This window comes from Podarcis tiliguerta (genome assembly GCF_965153285.1).
Source record: "Podarcis tiliguerta genome assembly, chromosome: 5".
Lineage (NCBI taxonomy): Eukaryota > Metazoa > Chordata > Lepidosauria > Squamata > Lacertidae > Podarcis > Podarcis tiliguerta.
In genome coordinates this window covers 5,554,246-5,568,926 of record NC_139538.1, presented here as the reverse complement: position 1 = coordinate 5,568,926, position 14,681 = coordinate 5,554,246, and the positions used below count along the sequence as shown (strand labels likewise).

General features: G+C 44.0%; 1 protein-coding gene across 3 annotated transcripts in view; it reads left to right on the top strand.

The window, feature by feature from the left end:
- Positions 1-629: 629 nt before the first annotated feature.
- ABCC5 (ATP binding cassette subfamily C member 5) overlaps positions 630-14,681 on the top strand; it is a 45,315-nt gene continuing 31,263 nt past the window's right edge. For 2 of the 3 annotated variants that reach the window (XM_083441850.1, XM_083441855.1), the window contains exons 1-2: positions 630-769; positions 4,594-4,776. In XM_083441850.1, the coding sequence (XP_083297976.1) occupies positions 4,648-4,776 (129 nt within the window). In that variant the 5' untranslated portion in view covers positions 630-769; positions 4,594-4,647. Of the gene's footprint in view, positions 770-1,718; positions 1,743-4,593; positions 4,777-14,681 lie in introns of those variants that run through there. The other variant, XM_083441851.1, reaches the window with a different exon arrangement.

Genomic DNA, 14,681 nt, shown 5'->3' with positions numbered 1-14,681 from the left:
CTTGTCAAATAAAATTAAACCACTCCTATCCACTCCGCGCATCCTATGAAGCCGGCTCAGTACCAGCGCAAAATCCTATGGGCGTTTTTGCAAAGAAAAATCCAACGGAGCTCATTCCGGGTGGGGGGGGGGGAGAAGCTCCCGTTTCCCCAAAACCACCGCGCGCGCAAAGACTGCAGATTAACAGCGACAACAGGCCTACAGAAGCGAGCCCCACAGCACCCCATTCAGTTCAATGGGACCCCATTACCAGGGAAAGCGCGCACGGCTCCGCGCAGCTCGTGCCGTTTGCAGCTCCCGCTGCAATATACCCCAAAGCCGGAGCTGGGAACCCTCCACCTCCCGGACACGTGCGCCGCCCTAGGGGGTAGGAAGCGCACGTGTGAGCGCCCAGAAGGACCCGGGAGGCGCTCAGAACGTTCAGGACCCGGCCGGCGAGAGGAGAGGATAAAGGTGGGAGGAGCCTGCTGGGAAAGGAGCCGGCTTGCCGCTCCGCGCGCTGCCTTGTGGGATGCGTAGTCCCTCTCCGCGGCTCGAGTAGGGGCACCGGCAGGGAACGCGGACTACATCTCCCGAAGCACCCCGCGACGGAGGGGAAAAGAAGACTCTGCTGGTGTGGTGGTAAGTGGTAGCGGACTGGGCTGCCCGCGGGTGCCCGCGCAGGCGCAGTGCGACTGAGGAGCCGTTCTGAGGTTCTCGGGCTGCCTATTGACCCCAGTTGTGGCTCCGGGGCCGCTGAGGGCTGTAGAGGCGCTATCGCTCAAGCCAGGTAGGAGGGCGGTTATTCAAATGGAGGGGGGGGCGATTATTTAAATTGGGGAAATGCCCCCCCTCCCCTCACAAGACACTTGAGGAGGGGGGGACGGCTTAAACGAGGTTTGTTCTCCTCAGAAGTCCTTTTTTGGGGGGGGGTCAGGGGCTGTTATGGGGACCTCAGGCGTCGTTTTTGTGAGGGGGGGGTTTATATATATATTTTGGGGGGAGCTGTTCCTGAAGACTTCCCTTCTCTCCACCCTGGACACTGAACGGAGTTCCTTGTAAGGAAAAGGTGGAGGCTGTTTGGTATTTTTTTTGGGGGGGGGGGTTGTTTTGGAAGGTGCGGGGGGAGAGAAGGAGGACATTTTGAAAGAGATCCGCCGGGGAGGCGCCCCTCTCCCCCCCCCCCAATACCTTTGACTTTGGGCTGGGGTTTTTTGTTTGTAATTTATTTATGGGAGGGGGGGGCGGCCTATGTGTGCATGAGACATTTCGTGCGGGGTGAGGCCAGGAACGAGCAGGATTGGAAAGGGGACATACATATCTATCTATAGATTTGCATATGCAGTCAGAAGATTAACAGTACCAAAAGGACGGCCTTCCCTAATTGCTGATGCAGCCTCGGTTCCAGTAAGAAGTGGAGTCTCATTTCCTCCTTTCTTCTCCCCCAAGCAAAAAAAACAACAACAAAAAACCTCCACCTCCCCATCATTCCCAGTTTATTCAGGAGCCTAGCTTCGTTTCTTCCTCTTCGTTTTGCAAACTTGGGCCGTTCCTTGTGCCACCCACGCTCTTCCTCATCGAGACCTTTGGGGTAGAGCCTTGAAGGGGGCAGTGAAACAGACATCGCTTTCCTTAAGTGGGGAGGGCAACTGGGGGGAGAGGGCATTGGGAGTCCTTCTGAAGGGCTGGCTGACCATTTCTGTGCCTGTTTACTTGGGAAGGAAGGCCAACCGTGCTCAATAGTGACATAGGCTTGCTCTCAGGTAAGTGGCTGGCATTAGGATCGCAGCCTTACTCTCTAGTAAGTGTGATTCGGATTGCACTCCTTGAATTTTTGTTTGTAACTTCTTTATGGAGGCGGGGGGGGGGGGAGCCTATGAATGAATACAGAAATTGGTGTGTGTGTGAGAGAGAGATTAGAAGGTGCAGAGTCAGACCCGGTGTTTTTCCTCTTCTGCCCTACCAGAGGTTTAGGATGCTCCCTCCCTTGCACGCTTCTGCAGAACACCACATCTTTCTACAAATCTAGTGACAAAGGACTTTCCTGTTCTCCCTTTTCATGCAGAATAATGATTTTTCAGTCATCCAAGTCCTCCCTCTTTCACTTTGCTGTGCTTTTTAAAAGGCGGTCCCTCACCCTCTTCAGGTATCTTCATGGAAGTGAATGGGATTGTGAAATGGCCTATGCAGAGCAGTTTACAGGTTGAGGACCCCTCCCTTGTTTACGTTGCTGCTGCTGCTGTTTTCAGTGGCAGAAGGGAGGCTGTCTAGTGCTGGGTACCTTTCAAGAGACGTAAGGGTTGAGAAAGAGGATCGGTGCTGCCGCTGCTGCCCCACAGTTCTAAAATTATGCAATAAAAGTGTTGTTTAAAACAAGAACTGCTTGCTGCTGTTTATAAATTGGCCCCACAGATGGTGCTGCAAACAAAGTAATGGATGACCAAGCAGCAGATCTGGCAGCACAGAGAGAGGATGCAGAATCATCCTCCTGACTACCCAGAAATTTTATAAGGGAGTGGTGTTCTGTGAATGTTTTTTCCTTGGGGGAGGGGGTTCAGTATAGATCCCTTGGAGCAAGTCAAATGCAACTACCCTGATGAGGTGCATGAGTTGGAAAATAGCTTTTCTAAAGATCTTTAAATTCATGTGAAGACTTGTGCAGTTTTTACCAATAACAAAAATGATTATTTCATGGCAACATAGCAAGATTTGCAGACTCATGCACTCTGAGGCTGTTTCATAGATCTGCTATGATGTATTAAGTTTTTTTTGTAAAGACTGCTTTAAATGCCCTTGGGGTATTAAAGGCAATGACACCAGATCAAGGTGACTCCCCCACCCCAAGGCATGGCTTTATAGACAGTTGATTTGTTGCCATAACCTTAAAAAAGGGTGAGGAAAGGAATATGGACGTCATCGGGAGGATGAAAACATAGTAGCATGAAGGAGTTCCTATGGAAGGTATAGTTGCTTACAGTGTGACCCCAACTATTTTCTATTTGAAACTAAGACCAATTGAATTCTATGGTGTTTACTCCATTACATAAGATTAGGACTGCAGCCTTAGTGACTAATACACTGAACTTGCATTGTTGCTGTATTAGTTGTACCACATTTGAGACAGTGTGAGGTGCATTAATACAGTGCACTGGCTGTAACTATTGCATAGTGTAAGATAACATTCAAATGAACTTGCAGAGAATAACAGCTTGTTTCTGCATGTGCATTTCTTCAAAAGTGACTGCATCTTCTTATCCTTGCCTTAAAAATAAACCTGTTTTTTTGAAAGATTTATGTGGAAAATAGATTCTTAGCTAGTTATGAGTAACATAAAATAGTTTGAGTAGGGTCCTATAAGAATAAAGATGAAACAACAGATTTCTAAAAGGAATATGTTCTTCCCATTGGGAGGCTTAGAGCGGCTATTGCTATATTTGTGCAATGGCAATTATACCTTCCTTGCTGATATGGATATTCAGTCTGAAATAGCAACAATTGTTGTGGAGATTGGCACCCATAGACACTGTCCCTGGAAGTACCATAACTCCTTATAGACTAGTATGTTACAGCTGTGGACAGAACTGCAATTTGTTTTTTGTGTTACCATGAGGCATAATCCCTTTTTTGCCACTTTCTGTTTGTAGGAACTTAAAGTATGTGTTTTGTTGAAGCCAACTTTGTGCCTTGTGCTGCTTAGAATAGCTGGGTTTCCATTCTTCCTAATGCATAGTTCCATCCGACAAAAGCTTAGTTTTATTCATATTGCTACATCTTGTGCTTTTTTCTTTCGGAAACATGTAGTGAAATTCAGGAGTGTGTTGATAGGTCTGTTCAGTCAAATACAGTAGTCCCTCATGACCTTTCTATGCTTTTCAAGATCATGGCTGGGTTCTGCATTTGCAGATATCCTGCTGCATGTTAAGAATTGTGAAGTGTTTTAGAACATATGATAAAGCTATCTTCAGGCACATGGACTCCAAATGCTGCTTCTGAAACTTGCATGACAAACTTTTTAGGGAGTAGTGTGTGTGTTTCTCTTTACTTTGAGATCACCGCTGGGGTAGTGCATGGGATGTATATATATATATTCTGCAGCAATGTTAGACACTCAGGTATATAATCTAATCGCCCAATGGCACCTTAGACCTAGGTTACAGTTGCCACAATGGAATGTCTTGGCACCGCCCCCCCTCCAAATTCATGATGGTGATGATTAATTCCATTTCTATACCACTTTAAATTGTAAAGAACAAATCTCAAAGCGGTTTACAACACATTAAAACATCAAATAAAACAATCCAGAATAAATCAAATTCAAGCTTGAAATAAAATATTTCAGATCCTTCGCAAAGTGACATTTTGCTTTTCCCAATCACCAACCTGGCATTAAGAGATCTCTGTGTGACAGCAGTTGGACCCGCACCAGTCACAAAATGTGCCTGGTGCTTGGCTAATTTCTGACCTGGATCTGCAGGGGTAACGGAAGGATAGTAGCATGGTCATATTTTGCTATAGGATTCAAAAACTGCAATCTAAGCCTGTTTAAAACATCCTTTAAGAAGATACGGGCGTGATGATTCTAATGCAAGATTGCTTTGTCTCTTTTTCCTCCAGAGTTTTCCGTGTGGCAGATACATTTGTTAACCCTGGCGTTAACAGAAGGAGAAGATGAAAGATATCGATCTAGGAAAAGAATATGTTATACCCAGTCCTGGGTATAGAAATGTGAGGGAGAGAGGCAGCCCAGGCCAACATGAAGAACAAGATGGCCTGAATTACCAGCAAGACAAACACAAGGTCAGGAGCTGTGATTTTTGTCTTTTGAGTGGCAGCTTTTGGAACTGCCTAGTTTAGTAGCTTTAATTTTATTACGTCAGTTTCGTAATTATAATGAGAACCTAAGAAGAGCCTGTAGAGGTCCGGAGGGTGGCAATATGAGAAGAGGCTTTCTCTGTGGTGGGTTCCCACTTGTGGATTGTTCTCCCCAGGTAGGCTCACTTGGCGCTTTTGTTACATATGTTTAGGCGCCAGGCGAAAACATTTCTCTTCTCTCGGGCCTTTGTCTAATTAAACCCATCTGTGGCCTTTTAAACTGGTGTGTTTATTGGTAATTTTTGTTACTATGTTATGTATTTTTGTGTTTTTATATTTTAAATTGCCGTGTGATCCTCAGATGAAGGGTGGTATAAAAACCACTGATTTTATTAAACCACTGATTTAATAAAAACAAACAAGCAAACAGAATTTCACAGTTGCTGTCACAGAAAATACTGTGTGCCAGATTCCAGTAGATTATGTGTCATGCAGTAAAGAGACCTGTGATGAGGATACACTCTCACAGATCATAGAATTATATAATTGTTAAAAACTTCCAAGGAAGGAGAGTTCTTGGATAGTAGAAACTTTCCCTGTTGTCTGCTTGAATGAAATGCCAGTCGTCACTGGCTTATTTATATGCTATTATTATTGGTACTGGTGTATCCTTGCTGATGGATTTGCCTAGTAGAGTCAGATTTGTGTGGCAGCTGCTTTCGTTAGTTTTCCCAACTCTTGTTACCCAAGATCTTAAATGGAGGTGCTGTAGATCGAACCTTGTATGTCTTGGTGCTGATGCTTCATCACCTGCTTTTTTTAAAGCAATTCACCCTTCGAATCATGCATGCACCTGTGGAATGTCAACCAGTTTGCTCTTGATGTGTGGCAGTCAAAGTAAAGGTAAAGGTACCCCTGCCTGTACAGGCCAGTCGTGTCCGACTCTAGGGTTGGCTGTTCATCTCGGTCTAGAGGCCGTGAGCCGGCGCCGTCCGAAGACACTTCCGGGTCACGTGGCCAGCGCGACAAAGCTGTAGCTGGCGAGCCAGCACCAGTGCAGCACACGAAAACGCTGTTTACCTTCCTGCTATAAAGCGGTCCCTATTTATCTACTTGTACTTGATGTGCTTTCGAAATGCTAGGTGGGCAGGAGCAGGGACCGAACGATGGGAGCTCACCCTGCCGCGGGGATTTGAACCGCCAACCATACAATCGACAAGTCCTAGGCACTGAGGTTTTACCCACAGCGCCACCCGCGTCCCGGCAGTCAAAGTAGTATGGGTTAATTCATAGACACCCTGCTTATTGCAGGTAGTTAGGCTGCTTTGGGGATGTGGGTGGTGCTGTGGGTTAAACCACAGAGCCTAGGACTTGCCAATCAGAAGGTTGGCGGTTCGAATCCCTGCGACTGGGTGACCTCCCGTTGCTCGGTCCCTGCTCCTGCCAACCTAGCAGTTCGAAATCACGTCGAAGTGCAAGTAGATAAATAGGTACCGCTCTGGTGGGAAGGTAAACAGCGTTTCCGTGCGCTGCTCTGGTTCACCAGAAGCGGATTAGTCATGCTGGCCACATGACCCAGAAGCTGTATGCCAGCTCCCTCGGCCAATAAAGTGAGATGAGCACCGCAACCCCAGAGTCGGTCACGACTGGACCTAATGGTCAGGGGTCCCTTTACCTTTACCTAGGCTGCTTTGAGATGAGCATATTATTTAGTACCATGAGGATTTCAGTGAGTGTGGTTGTCCTTTCATATTCATAATTATAATGGTAATAGCAAGGGTTTGGAATCCATTTGTGTCCCATGAAGTGTTGAAGTTCTAATAGGCCTTCTGGTTTCTGGACGCTGTATGTAGCCAGGGGATACTTTTACCTACTGAGGGATGGGTGATTTTTTGAGATCTTCTGTGAAAAGTGCTGGTAAAATGGAAAATCCTTCTTCCTGGGGAAACCCAGCCAGATAGGCATGGTATAAATAATAAAATTATTATTAAAATTATTAATACTTATTAGAAAAAAGTTCATGATGCAATCATAAGAAAACCAAATTTAACCAGTGAACACTCTTGGCTAATTGTGATTTAGGGGTACCTGTAGTTTATTCAATGAGAAGAATCAGATTTCATGCAAACAGCCATGCATTTCATAGATCATATTAGTGCTGACTCTTCATTGTACACATTTTATGAAATTCTAGCCCTTGCCTTAAAAAAAAATCTGCATCTTAATTAGGAAATAGGCTTTTACATAAATAATAAAATTGCCCCGGAAATTGTCTGCTGTCATTCTGCTGCTCTACCGCTGTTCTTGCAATGTGTGCAGCCTAGGTTGGGGGGGAAATCCAATTATTTTTTTAAAGTGTGGGAGGCCTAGTAGTAATTTTGACAGAGATGGATACTTTGCATTGCAACCAGATGCATAAACAACAGCAACAAACCAATACTCTGGGAAACTTTGGAAAAGGGTAATGTTAACATAAAGCAGCTTATGATTGCATAACATGATTGGCATGTTGCTTACCTAATTTTTACCTTTTACCTTACCTAGTTATGGCTGCTCTGTGCATGAGAATTCCTCTTTTTATATGATAGAAAATACTATACCCAAACACATTGAGTCTTGTTAGTGGGAGCCCTCCTGCGCCCCAGCTGAGCCATAGAAAAAGGCTGTGTTGTCCCAGCCTGCTAGGTGCTGGGGTGAAACCGCCTCAGCTCTTGTGCCAATTTCACCCAGGGCCTTGCAGGCTGAGGCCAATGCAGCTTGTTTTTTCAGTATTGTGGTATATCACCAGACCAGTGTTTGGTTGGTGATACACTGCCATTGTTGTAAACAAAAATTGCCCCTTTCCTTTATGGGGTATCCAAGATCCCATATAGAGTCCTTACATAGGTTCCCTATTGGTAGGAGAAGATAACAGAGGCCAACCAGAGAATATTGAGAAGCAAAGCAGCTAGTAAGCTTGATCTTTATTGATCTGTTGCAACAGGGTGCTCCCCTCACCCACAGGAGAGAGGAGGAACCCAGGAAAATGGCGCGCAAGGCCTTATAAAGACTTTTGAAATCGTCACCCTTTAGATCAAGACCACCCCTAGAAACATCATACGTACATCACAGAAGGGGTGTAACCTAAGACCTCAGATACATCATACCTACATCACAGAAAAGTCTGTCTTAAAACAGAAATTTTAATGTTGTTTTTCTCCTGTCCTTGTTTATCTCCTTTCTGGCAGGTTACTTGATTGGATTTCCTGGGTAGCCTGGCTAGTCTTTTGTAATGATAAATACTTAGTTCCTGGGCCATGTCACAGTCTCACACCCTATTCATATCTTAAATGTGCCCTTAAGACAGGATTTGTGAGGAAAGAGACAATGGGGAGGTTTCCCACTTTGACCTTTAGGAATCAAAATGGTTCCAGGTCGGTCTTCCTGTACATGCTTGGTTAGTACATATATGAACACTTCCATATATCTAAGACCATAAAATTCCCATCACACCATGTTGAAATGCTGAACATGTTTGAAATGTTGAATATTGCCCAGCCCTATTACACACTTACTGTGATGTTTTTTGTTGCATCTGATGAAGATGCAGCTCTGTCCCATAAAAGCTTATGCTGCAATATATATGGTGCTTTTGTGCTGCTGCTCCTGCCCCCAAATGAAGGAATGTGTTCAAGTGAGTTAATGGAAAACTCCCCCTGCCATTGTTTTTTTTAAGCAGGTGCCCCATAAGAGCTTGGATCCTCAAAGGCTGCGCTGTGGGTCATAGTTTCAAGTGCAGTGTCAGCTCTTAGCTTCTCCTTAATGCTATAGGCTTCCTGCTGTTGTTTGTGACTCAGCAGAATATTGCTCTCATTGTTAGGGGAAGTTTGAATGCCTGTGTTCAAATGCTGGTGGTGACCTTTCACTAAGCTGGTTCCAGTGGTGAAATCCAGAATCCAATAGTAGCACTTAACTGGCACATTTCTGGTGACAACAGTGTTTCTATAGACAGGCATCATTCTCTTTAAACTACAAGGATTTGAGAGCATTGCAGCTACTGTAGTCTGATAGCTCTTCAGATTGGTTTATGTCCTAGCTTGGGTTTATGCATTGTGTAACATTCTCAGCAAAGAAGCTTGAAGCAGCTAGGGGTAGTTGTCTGTGGACTGTGCAGCTAATGTAGCATATTTTTAATGTTCTCTGCTCTCCTTGGAGGCTTCCTTTATCATAATCTGGCCAATTGAACGTGGATCTGTTAAGTATCTGCGAACAATGTTTGTGAAATTGTGGAGGAAAGAGTTTAAAAAGAAGGTGTCGAAAGCATGGATAATACAATAGTATCCATTTCTGGATACACACATCAAGAGAGCTGCAATTGTGTTGCAAAAATGGGCTGAGCCAAACATTTATCAAAATCAGAATTAGGGGGTTGTATCCAACAGGGCTTCCCCTTCTTTCTTCTGTGTCCTCCTCCCTATTTGCTCCAGAGCATCTCCCAGCATTTTGGAGCCAATTTTGCGGGTGTGTGAGGGCATCAGAGGAGACTGAATTTCTTTGGATTTAAACTGATCTGGGGCTATTTTTTGCTCCCCTTCAACTAACTGCCTTGCCACTCAACCCAGAACAGAGTTTTGTGGCCCTGTTAAAGTTTAAAAAGTGAAAGGATTATCCAGTGGAGTGGGAGGAAATAATCCTCTTGGTATCAGCAATGAAATTTATAAATTTAGCTGGTCTGCTTGTGTCCTTTCCACTTCACAGTGTAGGCTACACAGCCTTTTGCCATCATTCATGCTTGGAAAAATGTTGGGCCATGACAGTAGCCTCTCCCACACTTTATGTTCCTTGTGTTCAGAATGATTCATAAGTAGCATTTTCTTGCCTGAAACAAGATAGGAAATCAGTCTTGCTATGACCTGCTGTTATCCTGGAGTTTTCATTTGAGCTCTCCAAGTCTGTGCAGCAACAGGAAAAAAGAGGCTAATCCACATAATGAAATATTAGAAAAGAGATTGAAAACAGACAGTATCATAATGCTGTCTTATAAATCTGGGGAATGCTGTCTCTCGAATACTGTGTATACTTCTGATGCTCCTAATTAATTATGTTGGTTCTAAATACTGTATTTCTCACACCTGTCCATTTTCCATTGGGGTACCTTATTACCAGTTTCTTTCCCCATGATGTTTGCAGTTCGGTATATAAAACTTACAAAGCTATTCTTATAGATTTATTTTTATTCCTACCCTCACACAACATTTCACCTTCTGTTTTCAGTTTTCTATTGTGTTAAGACTCTTGATAAATAAAATTGCAGCGTGAGAGGCAGCTTCAGGCCCCCCACATGGCAATGCCATTTAATCACTGGCTTGCCTCTGCTTCATAGCACTCCTGTATTGCTCTTACCATTGCAATTTCTGTCATCTGCCTAGGGTCCCATTCGAAGCTATCCAGTTAACTCCTTAACAATATATATCTAAGTTCCTCTTTTCTTGCAGAACTATTGTTCATGCCCTCTTCTTTTTGAGGGTTTTTGGTCTGTACTTGCCTTCTCTTTTCTCCTCCCAGCTGTGCCAGGCAGCCACTAGGCGGGTCTTGTTGTTTTCTGTCATTGCAATTCAGGCCCCTCCTGTGTCCTTGCAGCCTAGCCTTCAGATGCCCTTGGTGGACAGAAGGCATTTCTGCATCACATGGAGTAGACATGGAAAATGTTGCAATAGTGCGCCCTTTCACATTCTTTTTATTTTTTTAAAAACCAAACCTGAAACTTGGCTGTGGCCCCCGTTGAAAAACAAAAGTATTAAATTGTCACTTGAAATAATGAAGGGCCTTGCTAGAAGGATAAAAGACATGTAGAAACGAAGTTGCTGAAGTGATCAAACTCTTGCTATTCTTTCCTCCAGGCTACATGTTTTTTGAAATTTATTGCAGCTAAGCCTTTTTAACACCTTGCTTGGCAAGGAAGTCCAGAAATCACACAGTGTGAGGAGAGACTGTGCAAGGAACACATTATGTAAATGTGCTGAATTGAGTAACTATTTGTGAGAGTTGTATTCATATTTTACATCAGTGGTTTTAGGGAAGCATGTTGCTGAAGAACCCTAGAAGCTTTGGTTATGTTAGGCAAATATTTAAACTAGGTTAAAATGATGGAGCTTTGCATAACGATGTGACAGTGTCTTTACTGCAGCCTTCCTTAACCTGGTGCCCACCAGATGTTTTGGGCTACAACTCTCATCAGCTCCAGCCAGCATGGCCAGCGGTTAGACATGAAGGGAGCTGTAGTTTGAAGCATCTGGAGGGCAGGATGTTGTGGGAGGCTGAATGAATGTGTTGCTCGCTGCTGTCTTGACTTCTCAATAATTAGAGGACCCAAATACTCCTAGAGTTGTGATAAGTTGGGTACTATGACCCCAACCCCTGATCTGCGAAGAACAGCCCTGCATAACGTTATTGATGGTTAAATTTCACTGTGCTTCTGGCAGACGCATTGCTGTTCTTTTCATTATTCTTAACTGCAGGGACAAATAGGGAGCCAGAAACTTAATTGTGTGACTGTAGAAGTGCAAATAAATTGGTACTTAATCCAGTTTGGTGAAGCTCCTGCTAATTCTCTGCAAACAAGGAGTAAAATGGACTGGATTCTCTGTACTCTGACTGATGAAAACTAAATATTCAGAAAAGATTGTAATGTTCTCTTTGAGTTGCATTTCATTAAAAAATATCAGTAGAGCTTTTGGATTACATATCTAAGTCATTCAGGGAGGAAATGCAAGTTGCTCTTGTGGGCAGCCCAAACTCTGTTCTTAGAGTGTATTAAGTTAATTGTAGAAATAATGTAATAATTAAACAAACAATGCATAATTCAGTCTTGTCAGCAACTATGAGGGCACTAAAGCGCTAGCTGCAGCTGTACCCTTCCATAATGCAGAATCCTTGTAAAATATTTTTTTAAAGATAGATTGTGGTTTCTTTCCACCACCATCCAGAGATTATACATTGCCATATATATGTATATTGTGAGCTGCACTGAACCTCAGCCTTGTGTACTCCCCACTCCCTGGCTGTGAGGAAGAGATCAGAACTTTCTACTGTAGTTCCATTTTAGTTTAACTACAGTTTAACATTGCGCCCAAACACTAAGTTGTTGTTAATCTTAATCAAAGTTTGCTAAGACAGTTACTTAATGGTTTGGAGTTGTCTTGTTTCAGCAAACCACAAGTTAACGACAGTTTATGTGGTTCTAGGTGGCAAGATGTGGTTAATCTTAAAGGGTGATGGGGGCAAGGCTAGGAGTATATGAGCCCAGGGTTGCAGGTTCTGAATACTTTTTCAGTGCAAATACAGTGGTGCCCTGCAAGATGAATGCATCGCAAGACGGAAAACCCGCTAGATGAAAGGGTTTTCCGTTTTGGAGGTGCTTCGCAGGACAAATTTCTCTATGGGCTTGCTTCGCAAGACGAAAATGTCTTGCGATTCCTGGGGTTTTTTTTCCGCTCCCCACCCCCTTTTTCTAAGGCACTAAGCTGCTAATAGCCTTTTAGCAGCCAATCCGCTAATCCCTTAAGCCTTTAATAGCCGCTAATAGCCGCTAAACCTCTAATAGCGCTAATCCGCTAATGGGCTTGCTTCGCAAGACGAAAAAACCGCTACACGAAGAGACTCACGGAACGGATTCTTTTCGTCTTGCGAGGCACCACTGTACATGCTTAGGAGGTGCATGCCATTTATACACTTTAAAATAGAAGAATTGCAGGAGTAGATGCTCTTTTTCTGCATGGTCCCCCGCCTGCTCCACCGTGGTTTGAAGACCAAAGGAACACTATTCATACCTGCATTAATGGCCTGTGACGCCTTGAAGTAAGGATGAGAAATGCGCTTGTAGCTGTGTAGTAATTGTGGATTATGCTGTCGTGGCCCAGAAATGTTTAAGGATTGATGTAGTACTTCCAGGTAGAAGAGCTCCTTTACATTATTTTAGGCTCTTGTTAGTTGACTTTGTGACATGACTGGGGGAAGTATTTTATTTTATTTATTAAAGTACTGTACAGTCGTACCTTGGATCTCAAACACCTCGGCTCCTGAACAAATCGGCTCTCAAATGGTCGAAACCTGAGAGTGTTCTGGTTTTCGAACGATTTTCGGAAGCTGAAAGGCCGGCGCAGCTTCTGATTGGCTGCAGGATGCTCCTGCAGCCATTTGGAAGTCACGCCTTGGTTTTCAAATGGTTCTGGAAGTTGAACGGACTCCTGGAACGCATGCTGTTCGAGAACCAAGGTACGACTATATTTACATACCACCTATTTGAGAATCTCAGGGCAGTTTAAAACAAGATAAGAAAACATACTAACATTAAAATACAGTAAAATAAACAGGCATACAATAAAAATATTGTTTTACGCCACCCTAATCTCCAGGCATTGTAAGATTCCTGGTGCTTACCCAGAATTCATGTTTTCTTCAGAATGAGACACAGTGGACACTTTGTGTCTTTGATATATGGTTTATTTACACATATATACAACTCACATACACACATGTATATGTACATATGTATATGCATATATGTACATACACACATACCCCAAGGAAAATCCATACCCACTGCCTTGTGGAACATCTTTGGGAGAAGAAAACTAAGGAGTAAACCCTACACAGATCCATTTGTTGGAAGCTGTGCAGAGAGGTTGGGGCAACCCATTCAGCTGGGTGGCATATAAATAATGAATTATTATTATTACCGCTACTACTATTACTGCCACCAGTCTCTTCAGCCACAGCAAGCATTGTGATTCTCCATTGGTTTGGCTTCAGCCCCAGAGGCGCACTCCATTGTCTCTTGAGACAGGTGATTGTCAACAATACAAGCTGATCCTATGACTGAGGGGTTCACATCATTAACACCCTAAGAGGATATTGCTTCTCCCATCACCACAGCCTTAGATTCCAGGAGAAGTCAGACATGGCGCTCTCTCTCTCTCTCTCTCTCTGTGTGTGTGTGTGTGTGTGCGCCTTTCCAGATTATAGCTTTTGCTTCCAGATTATAGCTCACATAATTCAACAGTCAACTCTGGCCTTTGGTGTTTCTAACTCACAGGCAGTTGAGGGAGAGAAGCCCACGCACTTACTCTCTGGCATGGAGCCACTCCCTATGTTCCCTTAAAGGACCCATATTTCGTGAGCCATTATCCCAGACCAGGCAATATATGGATTAATTTAACTACTGTACTTTGTTGTTGGCATCAGTCTGTCTTGAAAGACAATGGAGTGCGCCTCTGGGGGTGAAGTCAGACTGCTGCATTAGCAACACCATAGTGACCTCCCCAGGGCGGCAGCATGGGCACTATGTGTTTGGAGGTCCTGGGCTGCCCAGACAAAAGACCCCTCTCTTCGCTTTGCTGATGTGGTCCAAAGGAAAGTAGAGCAATACGTTTGACACCAGCTGGGTTGCAGGAGTTGCATTTAAGGCATACAGTGGTACCTCGGGATGCGAACGGGATCCATTCCGGGGCCCCGTTTGCATCCTGAACAGAATGTAAGATGTGACGGCGCGTGCGCGGGTTGCGTTTTGCTGCTTCCGCGCATGCGCATGACGTCGTTTTGAGCGAAACCCAGAAGTAACACGAGGTATGACTGTATAAGGCACTATCCAACCATCTTAGGGTTCCTTCATAGGTTTTTTTTGTTTTTGTTTTTAAAAAACCTTCCTAGAAAACCCTGTAAACCAGTTAGAGGTGCTTGCAGCTTTCTCTTATCTGCTTTAGTCATTGAAATGAAATATGTACTATAATGTAATTTTTCTTTCCGGAAGCAATACCTGTTTAGGTTAGCTAAGGTTAACCACCTGCACCTCCACTTTTCTCTTATGGTGAGCTACATATATACAGTATAGTACGTTATTGGCTGTTTTATTT